The sequence below is a fragment of the Armigeres subalbatus genome, chromosome 2 (assembly GCF_024139115.2).
Source record: "Armigeres subalbatus isolate Guangzhou_Male chromosome 2, GZ_Asu_2, whole genome shotgun sequence".
Lineage (NCBI taxonomy): Eukaryota > Metazoa > Arthropoda > Insecta > Diptera > Culicidae > Armigeres > Armigeres subalbatus.
Window position 1 is genome coordinate 275,754,627 of NC_085140.1, and position 22,797 is coordinate 275,777,423.

The 22,797-nt window shown below is 43.5% G+C and overlaps 1 protein-coding gene and 1 long non-coding RNA gene across 3 annotated transcripts in view; one reads left to right on the forward strand and one right to left on the reverse strand.

The window, feature by feature from the left end:
- Window positions 1–882: 882 nt before the first annotated feature.
- LOC134212278 (uncharacterized) overlaps window positions 883–22,797 on the reverse strand; it is a 60,794-nt gene continuing 38,879 nt past the window's right edge. For both annotated transcript variants that reach the window (XM_062689981.1, XM_062689982.1), the window contains exon 3: window positions 883–1,795. In XM_062689981.1, the coding sequence (XP_062545965.1) occupies window positions 1,233–1,795 (563 nt within the window). In that variant the 3' untranslated portion in view covers window positions 883–1,232. The remainder of the gene's footprint in view (window positions 1,796–22,797) is intronic.
- LOC134216388 (uncharacterized) lies at window positions 15,500–16,724 on the forward strand. The gene is made up of 3 exons (XR_009980644.1): window positions 15,500–15,823; window positions 15,886–16,081; window positions 16,312–16,724. It is a non-coding gene; the product is annotated as an uncharacterized LOC134216388 (long non-coding RNA).

A 22,797-nucleotide genomic window follows, 5' to 3' on the forward strand; every position in this document is an offset into this window, starting at 1 on the left:
AGGCATCGTACTGTGCCTCGATGAGGCCGATGATTTTCTCAGGAACTCCCTTGCGTCTCAGGGCGCCCCACATATTCTCGTGATTAAGACGGTTGAAAGCTTTTTCGTAGTCAATGAATACCAAGTAAAGGGACTCTTGAAATTCGTTGACTTGCTCCAGAATGATACGGATCGTGACAATAGGGTCTACACAGGATCTTCCAGCACGGAATCCGGCCTGCTGCCGCCGGAGAGTCGGGCTAGGATAATTTTGCATAGACATTTGAGAACGTACACAGCAATATAATGCCTCGCCAGTTATCCCATACAGTCCGGTCACCCTTTTGGGCACCTTCACTAAGATACCTTGCATCCAGTCGACCGGGAAAGTTGCGGTGTCCCAGATATTACGAAATAAACGATGCAGTAGTTGAGCGGATGTCATGGGGTCAGCTTTGAGCATCTCGGCTGATATGCGGTCGACCCCTGGGGCTTTATTCGCTTTCATGCTTTGAATGGCTGTTTGAATCTCTAGCAGTGATGGAGCTTCGGTATTGACGCGTGTTATACCTCGGATCCTAGGCAGATCATGCCGAGGTGGTGAAGGCCTGGCGGGCACTTGATAAAGTTGTTTGAAGTGCTCGAACCAGCGTTTCAGCTGGTCAGTTGGGTCGGTCAATAACTGATCATTCGCGTCTTTCACAGGCATCGTTGCATATCGTAGAGGAGGCGAATGCCCCCAGTTGCGACGGCTCTCTCTCCTTCGTCGGCCAGACTAAAAAGCAAGGCGGCAATAATGTCCAATTGGGGGACGTAATGTCAATAATAATAATAAGAAGAAAAAGTATCCGGAATAAAACAATGTCGTATTGTCATCTTCAAAAAGAATAAAAAGTCACTCAGTTATCGGTTATCACTGTAACAATTCCGTTTTTGCACATTTTATTGGTGATGATCTGGACTCCACTTAAGTTCAACTGCATTTCAGTTCGCTTCTCGGCAGGTTACAGGAAAGAAAAGTATATTGTAAAACTCTATTCATTTAAATAAATATACATTTAGATAACATTTTGCAGTGTCTGTTGTTTTGATTTTGTTTGCAGTTGATCTGGTTCACATCTTCACATGCATACTGGGACAATTTTATCAGGCGAAAAAAAACTTGGCAATGTAGTTTTTATTTCTTGTTTTAAGAGTTTTGGAGGAGAGGCTCTTAATGCTAGGAGATTTTTTTTACACTAAAGCCTAAAATATTACAGACGAATGCCTGGGTTCGTGGCAGCGACGTAGTTCAACAGTTCCTCGGAGTCTTCGCACACGACGGGTTTCTCGTGGTAGCAGGCAACGTCGTGCCATCCGATACCGTCATTGTAAACATTGTTCAGCACTGACAAGCACGACTCGGTCGTCTGGTTAATGTCGAATTCAGCATTGTCTGGCTGCGGGATCTTCTTGTGTCCGGACTTGCTCCACGGGTTGTAGCCCCAACCGTTCGGGATCTTGTTGGTGGCGGTGATCTTCTCGCGGTTGTTGGACCAGAACCATCCGTAGACGTTCTTGGGTTCCAGATCAGGGCGGTTTTCACAGCCCTTGAAGTCGCAGAGCCGACCGGCCGTCCAGATGTATGGGACATCATTCTGTTGGATCAAACGGAAGATCAGGTTGTTCTCTTCCTGCGTCTCCAGCGACACCAGATCCATGCAGTACTCGCGGCAGATGTTACGGCCATCTAACCAGTCTACTCGCTTGTCGGCCAGGGCGGGCACGTGAGCACTGTAGAAGTAGTTGTGTCCGCGGTACTGGAACTCCTTTGGACCTGGGAATGGATAGAAAAAGAAGCTTCATGTTAGATTCAATTTGTTACTTTGTTTGCGTTGCTGTATAGTAATATACGTGTGGGAGTTCCGGAAATATTGCGTATTTGGTGGTATAATGAGGAAACTGGTTCACGTAGCTCTTATTGTTTGTTTAAAAAGTTAAACTCGTGAGAACCGGTGATTGCAGCACATTTGAACATGCTTCGACGGCATGGCTGGTCTGTAACATAGACGTCATGGTGAAACGGTCTTCAAACTATCGTTTATATCTGCAGTCCGATTATCCAATCTATGCCTACTGCATGCAAAATGTTCATACGAACAAACATGCAAAAATGTCTTGATCTGTGGCGCCGTTTTTGCACAGCAGAAGAAAGCGAAACCAATCCAACCGCAACAATGATGAGAAAATATCCATCCGTTGCCGGTTGCGCTTGGACACAGGCATGCTAAATCGAAACAAAGCCATTTGTAAGTACCCAATGGACATTTACCCTAGATGTCGGAAAATCATAATTTGCGCGAGTGGCGAAGAATAGGCGACCCGCCAACAAAACGATTAGAGGGCAGTGATTAATGTAATGGAGTTGGGTCGCGCGTTCGCGATAGCCACCGGCGGGTGATTTCAAAGAATTATTTATGAATGTGGGAACGGACGTTGCAATTGTGGGTATCTACACCAGTACCTGCACCTACAATTGTAACCCAACGATCTTATTTTGATACGGATGGTTGTGAAACCTGCAGCGAGAGTGGACCCGGACTGAGTGAACTCGATTGCTGCTCGATGTTGTGACATCTCGTTGCACGGACAGGTCACCAAAGAGGTGAATTGATTTGCAGCTAGGTCTTCGGGTGCGATTTGATCGATATTGATCGTTATGGTAGGGAATTAGTTTGAAATCACGTTGATTATAATTTCAGATGTGTGGGTAAAGAAATTGTTCACGATATTATTTTTCTAATAACATCATTTGGAAAAAAATAATCATACCGGCTTTCCACTAGCCCATCTGATATTTTATGCTGAGAGGTCGGCTTACGTCTAATAACTCATCCGAAAATGAAGTTCTGGTTTCTCTTATAATTTTAGGTTATTAAAAGGAAAAGGGTTAGGAATGGATAAACGTAGGGGAAATTAATTGTTTTGAAAATGATTAAACGTGTCTAATATTAATTTAATTTCATCAATTGAGTTGAAAAGGCTTTTTAGACGATTTTAAGTCATATGACTCGATCAATTTTTGAACCGTCTAACCGAGGCATCCCGACCAGTCAGTCATAATAAAATTATATCACAATTATATCAATATGTGATACCAATAGCAATATCTGCAATAATTTTGTAATAAATTCTATAATAAATTAATAAATTCTATAAAAATAGATCATAACGTCATAACAAAATTAGAACAAAATGTGATCTAACGAATAGCAACCCTAGCAGCACACATGTTCCGTATAGGTGACTGCTACTCATATGTGACCAAATTTAGTCACATTCAAGTTGCTGCAACCCATTTTGTCTGACTTGTGCTGCTCGGGAATATTTGTAACACAACTAGTGATAGCTTTGTTCTTATCAATAACATAATTCTGTTGCAAAAAAAATCTAAGCATTTTTATTACTTTTTATGTCACAAAAATGCTATAACAGAATAATAAGTTCTGATATAAATCTGTTACCATCTACTGCTCTTTAAACTAAATCCAATTAGTTTCTTCAAATCGAATTTCCGAATACAATCTTCAGATACAATTTAAGAATCATAATTTCTGAACGCATCTCGAATTGCTATTACCAAATTAAATATCAGATCTGAATTTTCAATCGGAATTGGGTATCGTGAATATCAATTTATCTCAATATCCCAATACTCAAACATAATTCCCTAAGAGTAGGAATCTTCAAATATCTTCAACAAATTCCTAAAATTCGAGCAATTCTAATCATATGTCCAAATCCATTAACTAGATATATTTATTCATTTGTTCATTGTTTGATTCAACTGTTGTTTTATAGTCCGCCGTAGCATGTGGTTGGCCGGGTTGGCCCCCGCCAAGGGCGCCTGGCCTTAGGGGGGCGCCATAATTCAGAATTTCGCTATAGAAAATGATGACAAATTATTCAAAAATTCACTGGTTCAAAGTGATACAAATTTAACCTTTTATTACGATTCTCTCGGGGACTACATACATAATCAATCATTTGACGAATTTTCGGAAGCCCCTGTTCCGTCAATAACTGATACAGGTTGTTACCGAATGGTATCACTTTGTGTATGGTCAAGTTAGTGTCTAATTGTGAACGGGCAAAGTGGGTGGCAAATGAATACGGTTATCAAAAATATGTGCTCCAGATGAAGAAAGGAATAAAGCGATCAGTCGAGGTACGAGATACTAAGAACCTACAGCCAACTCGCATCTTTGAAGTTTATTCCATTCCTCGTGAAACTCGGAATTTGATGATAAGCTGTAAATCAGCCCAAATAGTCAGTCCGATAGTTTGACGTTCGGGAACGAACTAAGTGGGAATCCAGCTACGTGCGGGTGTGGTGATTGCGCCTTTTCGACGCGTCTCATCAACTGTACTGCCACTAACCGCAAGTCAGACTTATCTGTATATGGACGCCATATCGAGATAAGTCTGACTTGCGGTTAGCAGCAGTGTAGGTGTTATTAACACGAGAACGCCATCTTGCAAATCGGCGTCCTGTTTCTGCTTCCGCGTGCCTAAGTACACCTCCGGAGCGAGAAATTACCATTTGGCTGGCTAACGTTTGGTTATTCGTTTCCGGGGTTGACAACTGTTGGTTCCAGTTCTGCGAGACGACTTCCGTGGACCAAAGCTATCCGGTCGGCAGACGACTTCCAGTGAGCGATGCGTAGTGAAGAAGCCGATCGTCCCCGAACTTGGCAAGACCTGCCAAGTGAGAATCACCGAGGTTGCTAACATTCTGCCCAGGGGTGCCGGGACTTCTCGTATTCCTGAAGGTACTTTCTCGCCCGGACCGACGGGCGGTACCACGCAACGAACGCCATTTACGGAGTCCTGATAACGACAGCTATTGTTCGTCCCAGCTTTTCTCACGTATCGTGCCAACTAGCGCCGTGTTATCGGCTTCCGTCAACGGATGAATATTACGAATTCACCTCGGCCATAAGATCGTCGAGAAACAACACCTCGTGGACGCCGCCGGGTCATTCGACAACCATCTGACCAACGACCATCAAGCTACACGTTGCGCCAGCACCTAACGCCATCTGCGATAGTGCCACTGCTAACTGACCAAGCCATTGCCACTGTATCTCATCGCCGCCTGTTGCCTACCCCATTCGTGCGGCACGCATCTCAACTGTCCAGCAATACCCCTCGTAAGACAGCGTAGAACTGAGTGACCGTTTTTGATGAATGTCAGGTAGAATTGTCATCGATGAGCGGTGAGTAGAGGCCAAAAGTTGTTATTGAAATTAAACGTGGTGTGAACAGAACTATTGAGAAAGATTAAATACTATAATTATTAGTTTGACCTAAAGTATATCTAATTAAGTATATCTATTGTAGTGAGTATCCACCTAATTACCTTAGATACCCTGGAATAATATGATTAATCTTGAATTTAGACCCTAAAATAGCCAGAGGTGAATTTAAAAATTAGCTAACCAAAAGTATTGTTAGCTAACGAGTGGTAAGCCTTAAAATCAATTGAATATGCCAGAAGTGCTAAATCATTATATTTACAGCCTTGATCGCAGACAATAAGTTTCCTAACAACTAAAAGAAATAACCAGCGAAGGTCTACTAAACGTAAGTAATTACATTTTCAATATGTGTAGCAAAACCCAAAAATATTTGGCAAACCTATATGTATATCGAGATAATTTTAGATCATTTCCTGAATTTATCGCATACACTTATATCTATCTACAACTAGAAAAGAGAAAACATACGAACTTGCATGCAACATGCAGATTAAATGTCACCTAAACTTAAGATATAGCACCACGAATGATTGTATATACATGCTAATTTGTACAACCCATTGAACGATTTCAGGAAAATTATAAAGCTCTACAGTCCTGATATCGAGTTTTATAATTGCGGAAGAAACTCCCTTCTCTGGTTTGTTGCCATTTGCAACAAATTATAATTTTCGTTTAATCGCACATATACGCGATGTCAGGCCGTGGTACTTCTGACGATATTACTAAGTCGTCAAAGGGCGCAAAGCCAAAAGGCTCTGAGAAGAGGCAGGTGGGCAGGGATGATAGTGTGGTTTTAGTGGATACGGTGGAGAAGAAGGCATCGGAGAAGAAAGGTGATACATCCGGTGACACATGTCAAGTATGCGGAGAACTTGACACACAGGCCATGGTCCAGTGCGACAATTGTGACGACTGGTCCCACTTTACCTGCGTGGGAGTCACTAAGGAAGTTGAAGATCGTAGCTGGGTTTGTATGAAATGCCAAACTTCCAATACAAACCAGCCAGCAAGTACATATTCCAGCCGAACTCGTCAGCAGCGAACATGTGTAGAGAAGCAGAAAAACGCCGCAGGACAAGAAACACATCTACAACGTTCACAAGAAAAACCATCCAACATCCCTCTGGTGGTGATCCATCCTGCAACCGATACGCGGTCCAACAATGATGGAAACAAATCACAATCTTCAAAGTCATCACAAGCCCTACTGAAGCTACAACTGATGAAGCTAGAAGAAGAAAGAGCGTTCGAAGAATCGGAAGCTACCAAATTTCGTGAATATCTAAATAAGAAGTATATGCTACTAGAACAGATGTCAAACCGAACAGAATCCAGCCACAGTGAGGCCGGAAGTCGAGTGAGAAGATGGGTAAATAACGTCAACGATGCATTTCATGTCGAGCCGGACACCTGCGGAGCTAGGGAGCCATTCAATCCTCAAGGACACTCTACCAACAATCCTCCAGATCATCATCATCATCCAGGGAATATTCCATCAACACACAACTACTACCATCGATCCCAGAACAGCACTCCTCTGTATGGTGATAGAAGTCCTCCAGGAATGGTAGCGCAATCCTTTGATCGAAGTATGCAGCACGAGTCTACAATTCAATCCGAGAATAAGTTCAACGCATAAGCTTCAAACCGGGACCGTCACCATTCAACAGTGGTTCACTCTTCAGGAGCAATTGTAAACAACCGGTATTCCTCAAGTCAACAGCAGTTAGCATGTCAGACATCAATCGATGAAGACCCTTGTTCGCTCACGAGAAGCCAATTGGCAGCTAGGCAAGCAGTACCAAAAGATCTACCTACATTCGGGGGCAGTCCCGAGGACTGGCCTATCTTTATTTCAATGTTCAACAGCTCCACAACTATGTGCGGATATTCGAATGAGGAAAACGTTATACGACTGCAGAAAAGTTTAAAAGGGAAGGCTTACGACGCAGTTAAGAGTAGGCTTATGCACCCATCCAATGTGCCTGGTGTGATGGATACTCTCAGACTGTTATTCGGACAACCTGAGGCAATTATCCACTCGTTGATCGCGAAAATAAATGTGATTCCACCGGTGAAGGAGGACAAACTCGAAGGTTTAGTCGACTTGGCGGTAAATGTACAAAACTTCTGTGCAACCGTCGATGGATGTGGACTGGACGATTATATGTATAACGTATCGCTTCTTCACCAATTGATTGGGAAATTACCGCCCGCGATCCGCCTGGATTGGGCCCGCTACCGGCAGACAGTACCAAGAGTCAACATGGCGACTTTTGGAAACTGGCTCTACACACTTGCTGAAGCTGCCAGCACACTTGCTATCCCTTCAGTGATTCAGGAGTACAAACTTCCAAGAAACGAATTCCGTGCGACGAGAAAGGAAAACATGTTTCTCCACAGCCAACCAGCAGACAACGAAGAGTCTTCGGAGCATTCATCCATTGATTTTCAAAAGTGCCCGCTATGCAAAAGAAGTTGTAAGTCAGCTGCCATCTGTAAAAAATTTCTGCTGTTATCACGTGACTCTAAATGGGCAGCCGTGCGAGAATTCAGTCTTTGCCGTTCATGCCTCCGATGACACGACGGGAAGTGTAATGCAAAACCATGTGGTAAGGACGGATGTTCTTACTATCACCACGAACTTCTACACAACGATAAAAGGTTCCAGCAATCGATACCAGATACTACAACCAAAGAGCCTACATCTCAAGGGGATCATAAGCAAGGATGTAATACTCACCAGTCAGCTACCGATACCGTTCTGTTCAGATACCTGCCGGTCGTTCTACACGGTGAGCGTGTGTCTGTTCAGACTTACGCGTTTCTAGATGAAGGATCGGGAATGACCCTATTGGATGAAGAATTGGCTAATAAGCTCAATATTTCCGGACCCGTGAACCCACTTTGTCTGCGATGGACCGGTGGGACTGAACGATGTGAAAAGAATTCCAAAGTAGTGAATCTACAGATCGCCGGAACGTTTAGTAACGCAAAGGAGTACAATCTAAGTGGAGTACGTACGGTCAAGGAGCTATTGTTGCCGTACCAATTTCTCAACATGGTGGAAATGGCCAATCGATATCCACATTGTCGGAAACTGCCTATAGAATCCTATGCCAACATTCGTCCTCAAATCCTAATTGGCTCGAAACACGTTGCAGTTAGTCTGGCATTGAAAAGCAGGGAAGGAAACCTGGACGAGCCCATTGCAGTCAAGACTCGCTTAGGGTGGACAGTTTATGGGGGATGCCACCATAGGGAACCAACCAACATTGTTGAGTTCTCGTTTCACATTTCCGAAAATGATACGGATCCAGATGCCCAATTGCATCAAGCAGTGAAAGACTATTTTAGTTTGGACAGCATCGGAGTAAATAAGTCTGGAACAGAGCTTCTTTCAAATGAAGACCAGACAGCAGTATCCCTTCTTCAAAATCTAACAAAATTCAATGGTAGGCAGTACGAGACCGGATTACTTTGGCGATACGACGTTACTCGATTACCCGATAACAAAGAGATGGCCCTATGCCGGTATTTTTGTCTTGAAAAACGGATGCAGAAGGACCCTGAACTGGCGGCCACTTTGCAGAAGAAAATGGAAGAATATTTGTCCAGGAATTACATTCGCAAACTATCGAACGAAGAGTTGAGCATGCACTACCCGAGAACCTGGTATCTGCCTATTTTTCCTGTCTTCAATCGAAACAAGCCAGGAAAAGTCCGAATTGTATGGGACGGAGCAGCGACTTACTTTGGCGTTTCTCTGAACTCGTCACTTCTGACTGGTCCGGATCAGATGTGCTCATTATTAATTATGCTTTTAAAGTTCCGCGAGCATGCCGTGGGTGTTACCGGGGACATCAGAGAAATGTTTCACCAGATTCTCATAAGGGGAGAGGATCAACAATGCCAAAGTTTCTTCTGGAAGGGTGAAAATGGTGAACCGGAAGTATACATCATGAACGTCATGACGTTTGGGGCCAGCTGCTCTCCAGCGAGCGCTCAATTTGTTAAAAATATAAATGCCAAACGCTTCGCCGCTGAATATCCTGAAGCAGTAGATGTCATTGTGAATAGACATTACGTTGATGATGCGATGTACAGTACAGATTCACCGGAACGTGCAATCCAACTTGCTCGAGATATTCGCAAGATCCACTCTGATGGTGGATTTGAAATACGCAACTGGGTGAGCAACTCTCACCAAGTTGTTTCTGCACTCCATGAAGATAACATTTCAGAGAAAAGCTTGGACCTATCAATAAGCCCAATGACCACCGAAAAAGTATTGGGGATGTGGTGGTGCACGGAGTTAGACGAATTCGTCTATAAAATCAAAAGGGGACCGCTACGACCCAGATCTTCTCACCGGCGATCGTCGCCCTACGAAACGTCAAATGCTTCAAATTTTGATGTCAATCTTCGACCCCCTAGGACTCATATCACATTTTCTCATGTTTCTCAAAGTCCTGTTGCAAGACGTGTGGCGATTCGGAACGCAATGGGACGAAGAAATAAGTGATGTGTTGTTCGATAAATGGTACAAATGGCTCGAAGTGCTTCCAAAGGTGGAGAAAGTTAGAATCTCACGATGGTACCGGACCATTGAGATTCCCGATTCATGTACGGTAGAACAACATACCTTTGTAGATGCCAGTGAGAATGGTATGGCAGCGGCAACATACCTACGGTTCGTGCACAACACTGTTATTGTGTGCACACTTGTGGCAGCAAAAACGAGAGTCGCTCCCCTGAAATTTCACTCTATACCGAGATTAGAGCTCCAAGCTGCACTTATTGGGGCAAGATTGGCTCAAACCGTTATGGAGTCTCTTTCCTATCACATCAACCTACGATATTATTGGACAGATTCTCGCGACGTTCTCAGCTGGATACAATCTGATCACCGCCGATATACAACCTTTGTGGCATTTCGAATAAGCGAAATTTTGGATATCTCTGGGGCTCGAAACTGGCGTTGGGTACCATCGAAACAAAATGTGGCAGACGATGGTACAAAATGGGAGACGCAGCCGGACTTTTCACCGGAATCGAGGTGGTTCGTAGGGCCGGATTTCTTATACTACTGTGAAGCGTTTTGGCCAGTGCCTCAAACCAAATGTCTCCAAACGGACAACGAGTTGCGGCCCTGTTTTGTGACTCATCACGCCATTCATTCATTTATTTAGTTAACATCTAAACAGATAACACTGAATCAACAATTTGACGCCACAATGCACGGTTCGAGGCCGCATCTCTCCATCCTCGGATACGCCCCACGCTCGCCAAGTCGTTCTGCACCTGGTCTGCCCATCTCGCTCGCTGCGCTCCACGCCGTCTCGTACCTGCCGGATCGGAAGCGAACACCATCTTTGCAGGGTTGCTGTCCGGCATTCTTGCAACATGTCCTGCCCATCGTACCCTTCCGGCTTTAGCTACCTTCTGGATACTGGGTTCGCCGTAGAGTTGGGCGAGCTCATGGTTCATTCTTCGCCGCCACACACCGTCTTCTTGCACACCGCCAAAGATGGTCCTAAGCACCGTCTCTCGAATACTCCGAGTGCTTGCAAGTCCTCCTCGAGCATTGTCCATGTTTCATGTCCGTAGAGGACTACCGGTCTTATTAACGTCTTGTACATGACACATTTGGTGCGGTGGCGAATCTTTTTCGACCGCAGTTTCTTCTGGAGCCCGTAGTAGGCCCGACTTCCACAGATGATGCGCCTTCGTATTTCACGACTAACGTTGTTGTCAGCCGTTAGCAAGGATCCGAGGTAGACGAATTCCTCGACCACCTCGAAGGTATCCCGTCTATCGTAACACTGCTTCCCAGGCGGGCCCTGTCGCGCTCGGTTCCGCCCACAAGCATGTACTTTGTCTTTGACGCATTCACCACCAGTCCAACTTTTGTTGCTTCACGTTTCAGGCGGGTGTACAGTTCTGCCACCTTTGCAAATGTTCGGCCGACACTGTCCATGTCATCCGCGAAGCAAATAAATTGACTGGATCTGTTGAAAATCGGACCCCGGCTGTTACACCCGGCTCTCCGCATGACACCTTCTAGCGCAATGTTGAACAACAGGCACGAAAGTCCATCACCTTGTCTTAGTCCCCGGCGCGATTCGAACGAACTGGAGTGTTCGCCCGAAATCTTCACACAGTTTTGCACACCATCCACCGTTGCTTTGATCAGTCTGGTAAGCTTCCCAGGGAAGCTGTTCTCGTCCATAATTTTCCATAGCTCTACGCGGTCTATACTATCGTATGCCGCCTTGAAATCAACGAACAGATGGTGCGTTGGGACCTGGTATTCACGGCATTTTTGAAGGATTTGCCGTACAGTAAAGATCTGGTCCGTTGTCGAGCGGCCGTCAACGAAGCCGGCTTGATAACTTCCCACGAACTCGTTCACTAATGGTGACAGACGACGGAAGATGATCTGGGATATCACTTTGTAGGCGGCATTAAGGATGGTGATCGCTCGAAAGTTCTCACACTCCAGTTTGTCGCCTTTCTTGTAGATGGGGCATATAACCCCTTCCTTCCACTCCTCCGGTAGCTGTTCGGTTTCCCAGATTCTGACTATCAGTTTGTGCAGGCAAGTGGCCAGCTTTTCCGGGCCCATCTTGATGAGCTCAGCTCCGATACCATCCTTACCAGCTGCTTTATTGGTCTTTAGCTGTTGAATGGCATCCTTAACTTCCCTCAAGGTGGGGGCTGGTTGGCTTCCATCGTCCACTGAACTGACGTAGTCATCTCCTCCGCTGCCTAAACTTTCACTGCCTGTACTCTCAGCGCCATTCAGATGTTCCTCGTAGTGCTGCTTCCACCTTTCGATCACCACACGTTCGTCCGTCAAGATGCTCCCATCCTTATCCCGGCACATTTCGGCTCGCGGCACGAAGCCTTTGCGGGATGCGTTGAGCTTCTGATAGAACTTGCGTGTATCTTGAGAACGGCACAGCTGTTCCATCTCCTCGCACTCCGCTTCTTCCAGGCGGCGTTTCTTCTCCTGAAAAAGGCGGGTCTGCTGTCTCCGCTTCCGTCTATAACGTTCCACATTCTGCCGGGTACCTTGCTGCAGCGCGACCGCCCGCGCTGCGTCCTTCTCCTCCAGAATCTGTCTGCACTCTTCGTCGAACCAATCGTTCCGTCGACTTCGACCCATATACCCGACGTTGTTCTCCGCTGCGTCGTTAATGGCTGCTTTAACTGTACTCCAGCAGTCCTCAAGAGGGGCCCCATCGAGCTCACCTCTTCCGGCAACGCTGCCTCGAGATGCTGCGCGTATGCAGTGGCGACATCAGGTTGCTTCAGTCGCTCTAGGTCGTACCGCGGCGGTCGTCGGTACCGAACATTGTTGATGACGGATAGTTTTGGGCGCAGTTTAACCATCACCAGATAGTGGTCAGAGTCGATGTTAGCGCCACGATATGTCCTGACGTCGATAATGTCGGAGAAGTGCCGTCCATCAATCAGAACGTGGTCGATTTGTGATTCTGTCTGCAGTGGTGATCTCCAGGTGTACCGATACGGGAGGCTGTGTTGGAAGTAGGTGCTACGAATGGCCATATTCTTGGAGGCGGCGAAATCAATTAGTCGTAGGCCGTTTTCGTTCGTCAGTCGGTGAGCGCTGAACTTTCCAATAGTCGGTCTAAACTCCTCCTCTTGGCCAACCTGAGCGTTCAAATCTCCTATGATGATTTTGACGTCGTGGCTTGGGCAGCTGTCGTACTCACGTTCCAGCTGCGCGTAGAATGCGTCCTTATCATCATCAGTGCTTCCGGAGTGTGGGCTATGGACGTTGATTATGCTGAAGTTGAAGAACCGGCCTTTGATCCTCAACCTGCACATTCTTTCATTGATCGGCCACCACCCGATCACGCGCCTTTGCATATCGCCCATCACTATGAAAGCTGTTCCCAGCTCATGTGTGTTGCCGCAGCTCTGGTAGATGGTATGATTACCTCTAAACGTTCGCACCATTGATCCCTTCCAACAAACCTCCTGCAGCGCTACGATGCCGAATCCACGGTCCTTGAGCACATCGGCGAGTATGCGTGTGCTCCCGATGAAGTTGAGAGATTTGCAGTTCCACGAACCGAGTTTCCAATCGCTAGTCCCTTTTCGTCGCAGTGGTCTTCGCCGATGGTTCCGGTCCGTACTCTCTTGTTGATTGTTCGTTGCTTAAGATTTTTAAAGGCTGGCTTGCAGGGCCCGACACCAAACCCCTAAATTTCCGGAGGACCATTCCTCCTTATTTCCGGTGGACCATGGTGCACAGTTTCACTTAGAGTCCCTCGCTGGCACTCGGACGATGATCAGCCGCCCCTAACATGGAGAACAGACGCTGTTGTGAGCCGATCCTGACATGGAGAACAGACGCTCAATAAGATTTGCACCTCCGAGAAGAGCAAACCCCCCTTCCCTGTCAGCATACGACCATAGTTCCCACCGGGGTTGGTTACCCGATCTTCCCTAAGGTTGCTCGTATCCCGGCCAGCACCGCGGGGAGGTAGGGATAGGAGTTGCTGGGTAAGAGGCTAAGGACCGCGAGATGGGGTCTATTTTATTCCTTCATCACGCCATACATGATCCTTTGATCGATGTGTCGAATTTCTCGAGTTGGAAAAGGCTTAACAACGTCACCGCCTTCATTAATCGATTTGTAACAAATTGCCGATAACGAGTGAACAAACAATCTACGACTACTGGACCGTTGACCATGCAAGAGTTACGTTTTGCTGAGGGACTTCTCTTTCGCCAGGCTCAGCGAGAAGGTTATGCAGAAGAAGTAAGACTTTTGAACAAAACACCTGAAGCGACACAATCAAATCCGCTCCCAAAAAGTAGTCGTGTATTCAAGCTGTCACCATGGACCGATGATCTCGGAGTTATGCGCATGCGTAGTCGACTATCAGCCTGTCAATATATTACTGAAGATACTAAAAAACCAGTAATCCTACCAACCAACCACCACGTAACCACACTGATGATCACCCACTATCACAAGAAGTTCAACCACCAGAACCACGAAGCCGTTATAAACGAACTCCGCCAGAAGTACGTCATTTCCCGCCTACGTAGTCTGTACAGGACCATACGAAGAAGCTGCCAACAATGTATGAACAACTCAGCAGTTCCACAGCCACCCTTAATGGCAGATCTTCCGCCAGAGAGATTAGCAGCTTTTTCACGCCCTTTCACACACATAGGAGTCGACTTTTTTGGTCCCATGGATGTAGAAATCGGAAGAAGAAAAGCAAAGCGGTGGGGTATGATCATTATCTGCCTGGCGACACGAGCCATTCATGTTGAGCTAGCAAACTCATTAAGCACTGACTCTTGCTTAATCGCCTTAAGAAACTTCATTGCACGTCGAGGAGTTCCTAGAACCATTCGTAGTGATCGTGGTACAAATTTTATTGGGGCCAGTCGTCTTCTCGGCGAGTTGCAGTTAAAAATGGACCAAGAACGAGTTCTGAAGGAAATTGTAAATGCAGACACAAGCTGGACATTTAATCCCCCCTGGCACCCCATATGGGTGGCAGTTGGGAACGCCTTATCCGAAGCTTAAAAAGAAACTTGATGACTATATGCACAACGAGAACGCCTTCAGAGGAAGTTTTGAGAAATATGCTCACCGAGGTGGAAAACACGTTAAATTCACGCCCACTTACTCATGTCCCCATAGACGACAACGACTCCCCTGCTCTTACACCCAACCACTTCTTACTGGGGTTATCAAACGGTATGAAACCACTAGTACCACTGGATGACAACGGAGCTCTCCTGAAGCAAAATTGGCGAATGTCGCAAGCTTTAGCATCTCGTTTTTGGAAACGCTGGCTATCCGAATATCTACCTGAGATTACTCGCAGAACAAGATGGTACGTAGATTGTAAGCCGATTGCACTAGAGGACATCGTAATTATCGTGGATCCCAATCTACCACGAAACTGTTGGCCAAAAGGGAAAATCATCGGGGTGAACACTGGCAAAGACGGTCGTATTAGGTCAGCTACTGTGCGAACAGCCAACGGGGTCTACGAGAGACCTGTGACTAAATTGGCCGTTCTGGACGTGCGACGCGACGGAGAGCAAGTCAACCATTAGGTTAACATACCTGGGGGGAGTGTTGCCTACCCCATTCGTGCGGCACGCATCTCAACTGTCCAGCAATACCCCTCGTAAGACAGCGTAGACCCGCATGGAAGGATGTCTAAAAGAGAACAGGAATCTACCTGGATAAGATGCAAACCATCCTAGCCATGCCTCAAATTTATATTGTGCTCGAACCAATCCCTTTTTAGCGTGTGTGCTCAGCGGTTCACCCATACTGCCAAGCAAACGAAGCGGTGCAACTGTCAAAACATGCGCGCTTTTCTCGTCACCCTCGCGGCTTCGCCATGTTTTTTCACCAGTCCAGTTGACTGCCCTTTGGTCCGGTCGTGACAAAAATTCCCCAAGCCCTCGGTATCAAGCAGCCCTGACCGTTCTGACCGAGTCGTACTCCTGATTCGCCTGATTCGGAGTTTGTAAGTATGTATTTTACTTCATGTATATTTTTTCACTAGAATTCTATTTCTTTGTTTTTTAGCGGCGCCGGTTGGCTGGTGGTTCGCCTTTTGCGGAAACGATGACGCGGTTTCGGGTTTACGACGCCAGGCATATTCTTGTTCAGTAATGTTCATGGTAAAAATGATTTCGAGGCGAGATGGACCGTCTGGCAACTGGCTAATGACATCACAAAGAATCATCGATTGTATTTAACAAGAAATAGCGACTGAATTCCAGTAAGTATTCCTTTTGTAATCAAGCCGACATTTTCTCTGGAACCCAGTTAATTCAGATATTCATTCCGACATTTGGCCGGCATTCCTAATGAAATTGTGACGGTAGCCGAGTAAATGCCATTTGAATTTCGGAAAGGATTCCTCATAGATTTTTGGAATATATTTAGTATAGATTCCTTTTGAAGTTCAGTAAAGATTGTAACAGAATTCCCTTCCTTTCTTTTGCACAGGATTCCTTTTTAAATTGGCCGCTTCTCCAATCTCAGGACCGGGAAGCAGAGGCCGTTTGGATGGCCAATCTTTTGATAAGATGTCAATCACCCCACAATGCTGCCGATTCCATCTTCTGCCAGTCGTCGATTCCAGCGAGTCGACCAGTTATTCTTTCACATAATTATTTATATTATAAATTGTTTTATATAATATTCAAATGGAAATAAAAAATATATACTATAGTATACATTTATAAATGTTTCCCAAAATAACCTAAAACAAATCATGAAAAATATAAAAGAATAGAAAGAAGAAGAAGAATCACTAGGTACCCACATCTACACCATATCTAGCAAAAATCTAGAAGACATGTGATACTTTTGTCTATTAGATATCTCTACGTTATCTAAGAGAACCGATATGTCAAAGCCTTTCCGGTTCAAACGGTTTGCTCGTCTAAAATTTGAGGTAGACACCGGTGTAAACGGTTGTTGCATTTGAGGCGGATTTGAGGTGTGACAGGTTCTAGACATCGAAGAAAAATATCTAGGAGACTCAACTTTTTGTCTCAGAGATATCGCGGAGATGTCTAGAACAAATTTCCGAGTGGGGATCTGAATGACCGTTTTTGATGAATGTCAGGTAGAATTGTCATCGATGAGCGGTGAGTAGAGGCCAAAAGTTGTTATTGAAATTAAACGTGGTGTGAACAGAACTATTGAGAAAGATTAAATACTATAATTATTAGTTTGACCTAAAGTATATCTAATTAAGTATATCTATTGTAGTGAGTATCCACCTAATTACCTTAGGTACCCTGGAATAATATGATTAATCTTGAATTAAGACCCTAAAATAGCCAGAGGTGAATTAGAAAATTAGCTAACCAAAAGTATTGTTAGCTAACGAGTGGTAAGCCTTAAAATCAATTGAATATGCCAGAAGTGCTAAATCATTATATTTACAGCCTTGATCGCAGACAATAAGTCTCCTAAACAACTAAAAGAAATAACCAGCGAAGGTTTACTAAACGTAAGTAATTACATTTTCAATATGTGTAGCAAAACCCAAAAATATTTGGTAAACCTATATGTATATCGAGATAATTTCAGATCATTTCCTGAATTTATCGCATACACTTATATCTATCTACAACTAGAAAAGAAAACATACGAACTTGCATGCAACATGCAGATTAAATGTCACCAAAACTTAAGATATAGCACCACGATTGTATGTACATGCTAATTTGTACAACCCATTGAACGATTTAAGGAAAATTATAAAGCTCTACAGTCCTGATATCGAGTTTTATAATTGCGGAAGAGACTCCCTTCTCTGGTTTGTTGCCATTTGCAACACCGCCCATACCGCTGATAAACCATAAAGGTAAAGTGTAAAGAATGAAGTCCTTGGGACTTGGGAGAAAGGAGGCATTTCGCGCCCACCCCGGAAGCTGCCGTTGGTCAGACCAGCAGCTTGGGGTATAGGCTAGTCCCTTTCTGGAAACTCCATAACATTCATAATTTCATAACATTTCAATATCATTTCAATATATCAAAACGTCGGCATGCTCCCCTAATTTAGGAATGTATTTTTCATTATTTACTTGATGGAAAAGAAAGTGGATGGAAAAGGAAGGAACAGGAAATGCAAATGGAAAGGAGTATGAAACAAGCTTCTGGGGAAGGACCCCCAGATAAAGACTTCATTAAGCCAAAGGCGAAGCATAAATCAAATACATATATCTCTCTTCGCTTATGTGGTCGGGTCGAGATCTGACGACCAACTCACACAACCTCACACAACCCTACTTCATTAAGCGCCGTTGCTGATGAAGCAAGTGTGTAGGAGCCGGACAATACTAAATATTCATCCTACTTGGTTGGCATGTGTACAAAAATACATATGAGAGAGTTAGTTCTGGAAATGTATTGCGAGAGATCGGCTGGTACCTGGTGCTGGGAATTTGGTTTCATCAGTACCCGCTACGCTGCGGTGGACGACGGAGGTCCTTCGTAGCTTAGTAGGGAAAGCACCTGCCATGCGAACTGGGGTCGTGGGATCAAAGCCCACCGAAGGGGCGGTTACCCTTCAATACCTTTTCCGAACTTAATCTATCACATGTTGTACATATGCATAATCAAGTTTCAGAAATACATATAGTTTTTGTTCGCGACTTAAAAATTCTAACCGTTATCTAATAATAGATGTACGGAAGTACTGATAAGAAATTTGTGTGAATTTGAGATAAATTCCCTCATTTTATGCCGACAAACTATGCGATCGCATTTGATCCAGTGTAATCTTTATAAACTGGTAAAGCTTTTAGCGGGAAAAAGTATTTGAAATTATGGTATGCTGAATATGAGAATATGCATCGAGGGATTTCAGTAACGATGGCTAAATCAGATTTCTAGAAATGTTTTGGTATTTTAATAACCCTTACTTTCTACCTATTGGAACATATGCAGGTTATAGAGGCTTTAGGATTTTTCATTAGACCCTCCTCGCAAAAAAAAATCTTCCTGCTCATAGCACGTTTTTTTTTAACATCTGAGTAAAGGTTTCGCCAAGGGCGCTGGGAGTCCACGCTACGGCTCTGCCTACAACCATTTTAGTTTACCGTAACTTAAACTGACTTAAGATCGTGTCTAAAGGACAATCATGATAGAGTCCAAAATTGGCTAAAAGTCCTTCCTAGCTGTCACCTCGCGTTTTCGATGGCACTCATATCAATCAACAGGTGATCAGCACATCTGAAAAACTTTTTTTTTTGCAATTCCTGATCATAATGCCTGGTTTACAGTTCGTGTTTGAGTGATACAACGGTCTACTTTTTCTCACTAATTGAATGGGTGCTTTAATGACCTTTATGCAATTTAAATGAGTTGAATAAAATAAGTTTGTGCAACAAGTTAGAAAAATATGATTTTTGCATCAGTTAGAAAAAGATGATTTGCAACCAGTGGAGAATGTTGAAAGCTTCCAATATCTTGGTAGCCAAATGGCGTCAGACGGCGGTACCAATATCGACATAGGCGCACGGATCAAGAAAGCAAGGGCTGCCTTTGTGAGTTTAAGAAATATCTGGAATAACAGGCAGATAAGTGAACGCACCAAAATACGAATTTTCAACTCTAACTTGAAATCGGTGCTGTTATACGCTAGCGAAACATGGTGTGTATCAGTGGAGAACACTCAACGGCTGCAGGTGTTCATTAACAGATTTTTTTTCCTGTTCGGGTGTGCCACTGTGACCTGTTATTAGATCTATTGTAGCGTTACCGGTATCCTTAGTGTTTAAGTGCATGTCGAATTACTTCATTACTATTAATAAGCAATGCAGTATCGGTTTCGATACAGTTGTTGTTTTGCTTTCTCAAGAGCACCATGACAAGGTCCCGCTATTTAGACCCTTCACAGAGAGCAATCCCATTGAAGGCGCGCCCCTTATCAATCGAAAATCAACCCTTTCTTGAGAAAACAGAACAGTGATACTGTTTTTGGTCATGCAACGGAGCCCTAGTCACATCCTTGTCTTGCTTCTAGAATATCACCAGTAAAACAATGAAAACCCGGGATTTAGCTCTGTCTACAAGACCATTTCAAGCAAGATAATTTGTTCAGTAATAAGAACTTCCGTGTGTTCCTCTCACTACCATTGTTCACCAGTTCAAGAAGAGTTAGTACGTATTTAAACCCCTAACTCGATTTTCCCAGCAGTCAGTTCAGCCTAGGACCGGGTACCGAGGTTTTTGACGTAGGACTTACGTCTTTCTTTACTATACTGTGTGTCATTTAGATTTTTGGAAATCGAGAGCGTTACGCTGGAAGGGAAGATTTTGAACGTTTCTAGCGTTTTTATCTTTCGATGGATTTTTAAGAATTATATATCAATCGACTTGGACACTCTCCACCATTTTGCCTATTTTATTGAAACTTAAGATTATTAACGATTAACTACTGAGAATTTCAATTCTTGTCAAAGCCAGTCAAAATTTCATATGTAACCAATCCCGTGCATTCCTAACACGGACATCAGAATGCGGTATGTCACGGTATGTTCGGGTCTACCGGAAGATTTTCTTTGTGTGTAAAAGAAACAGTGCCTGCCGTGTGCGAGTCATTACAATTTGTGACAGCAGCGCGTACTGACGTGTTTTTTGTTCCCACATTTTTTGTTTCGTTCGTTCATTCGTTCGCTGTGTTTACCTACACAGCGACAGCATACAGTCACCAGCGGTAGAACTGCGGTGGGTGGATCTGCGGATATCCATAAAAGAGGTGGGCACATTTTTTTGTCATTCGGTGCTTGATGATGGTCGGATGCAGTGGTGTCGGTTGCGATGGATGCAGTCGCCCATCGCATCGCTCGGGGTTCACGGCTACAGGCCGATGATGGCTGTGGCAGCGAGGGCAGCGGTGGTAGATGAGGAAGAATAAAATTAGAGAGATTTGGTCTGCTCATCCAGGTGATGGGTTTCATAATCCATATGATCCCGGGATGGGTATGAGTCATGTCATATGACTCTATGTTAAGTTGTGCTTGGTACTGAACCACACGTACATTGAAAATGGTTATACTATAACAGTTCTGATTCCCAAGAAAAACCCAGATTAATCCACCTAGCGGTGATGGCGCCTTTCTCGCGCAAAAAGGTAATGATTGTAGCCTTTACGCTTACACCTCGATGATGTACAAGAAAGGCAAAACAGTTACACCGTCTAATGTTATGATAGAAAATTTACACTAGTAGACGACAGATGGCGCTGCTAGAAGTTTCTCGAATTTCCTATGTTCGAATTTTGACTTTCGGACAATTTCATAGTACTATGAAACTGAACGAAGAGCATACTTACGCCTAAATGCGTGCAACACGAGCATCTCTATAGTACGATGAAACTCTTAATGGGAAGCCACGGATAAAATATTCATAGATGCAAGGCATTTTTCATAACACATTATTGTTCTATGTGACTATGTCTCATCACTATTTTAATATTATCTATTTTTTGCAATTTGCAATTATTATGAAATTTAATAGTGATCAACAGCGTTTTAGTCTCTGTCGGATGCAACTTGTTGCAAGAAAATCGGTTAAGAGTTTCTATGTGAAAATTTGGCTAATGTTTTTTATAGCATTTTGTGCACACACACACGCACACACATACACACACACACACGCACACACGGACAGACAGACATTTGTTCAGTTCATTGAGCTGAGTCGAATGGTATATAACACTATGAGTCTCCGGAACTTCTATCAAAAGTTCGAATTTGGAGTGAAATGATAGCCTTTCGGTACAACTTAGTTGTACGAGAAAGGCAAAAAAATAAGTACGCTGATAAAAATAAAAATTCGATTAAAATAATTACTTTCATTTATTTGCAAAAGGCATTAGCAATTAAAGATGCACAATCAGCAATAGTGTTAATATCCATTTTAGATTAGAAAATTTCGCTGTCTTACATGTAACATTTAAAAAAGTCCGTAAAAAATAATTTCCAGAAGAATATTTAAATAAACTTTATCTTATATTTTGTTTTTCATTTTCTGAGAAATTGTATTATTAAACTTGATGTAGACTCAGAGTTTGGGATCAAAACATTAAATAATTTTTCGTTGACGTATTAGCAGTACCTCCTCTATTTTAGTAGGGTTACTGCTCCTTGATTTGTTTCTTATTGTTGTGATTTTTTTCAGCAGTAAGCACGCATGTTAGCAAAAAGAAGCAACGAAATTGGTGCTGTATTTCTTTGTTTGGAAAACGGGACAGTTCCCCTAAAATAGCACATTTTGCCCAAGTCTGGAAGTTTTATAAATAAAATTTTTAAATTTCAAATACTATCATCAATAAGAAATCTATAGATGCCCTACATTTGCTTGAGTAAATAAGGGCTTAATAGTTAGAAACAAAGCAATTCTAATTATGTATTTAATTATTAGTTTTATTTCCAGAAGTTTTGAATAAACAATTTGCTAATAATTCTACACAGCATGGAAGTTGTCGTTTCCAATATCAATACCTATAATCAAACTCCACACTACTAAAAAACCACACATATTTATAGGCAAAAATCCATAGATTTAACTCATGATGTTTATCAGCACATGATCTCGAATTATTTAATTTATGTGTGGTTCTATATCAATTATATTAGGGTGGAGCTATTGCAAAAAGTTATAACGGTGACACATATATCTTATATAGATATTTCTGGCAGTGTATAGATCCAAAAGTTAGAAGTTAAATGTAAATACGTTACGTTTATACAAGTCCTACGTCTACTCGCGGTTATGTTGAAAACATTACCCATTGCTCGTTTTTTTTAACTAATTGCTTGAAAAGTTGTTTCCGCTGCATACAGTTTAGCCTCAAACAAGAGGAATTTGAGTCTTTCAACTGTCTGCAAGGTAACATTAATTATGTTTTATTTCTGAGACTGCTATTGGTAGCGGGGACTAAATACGATGAATCCTTAATTACCACAATTT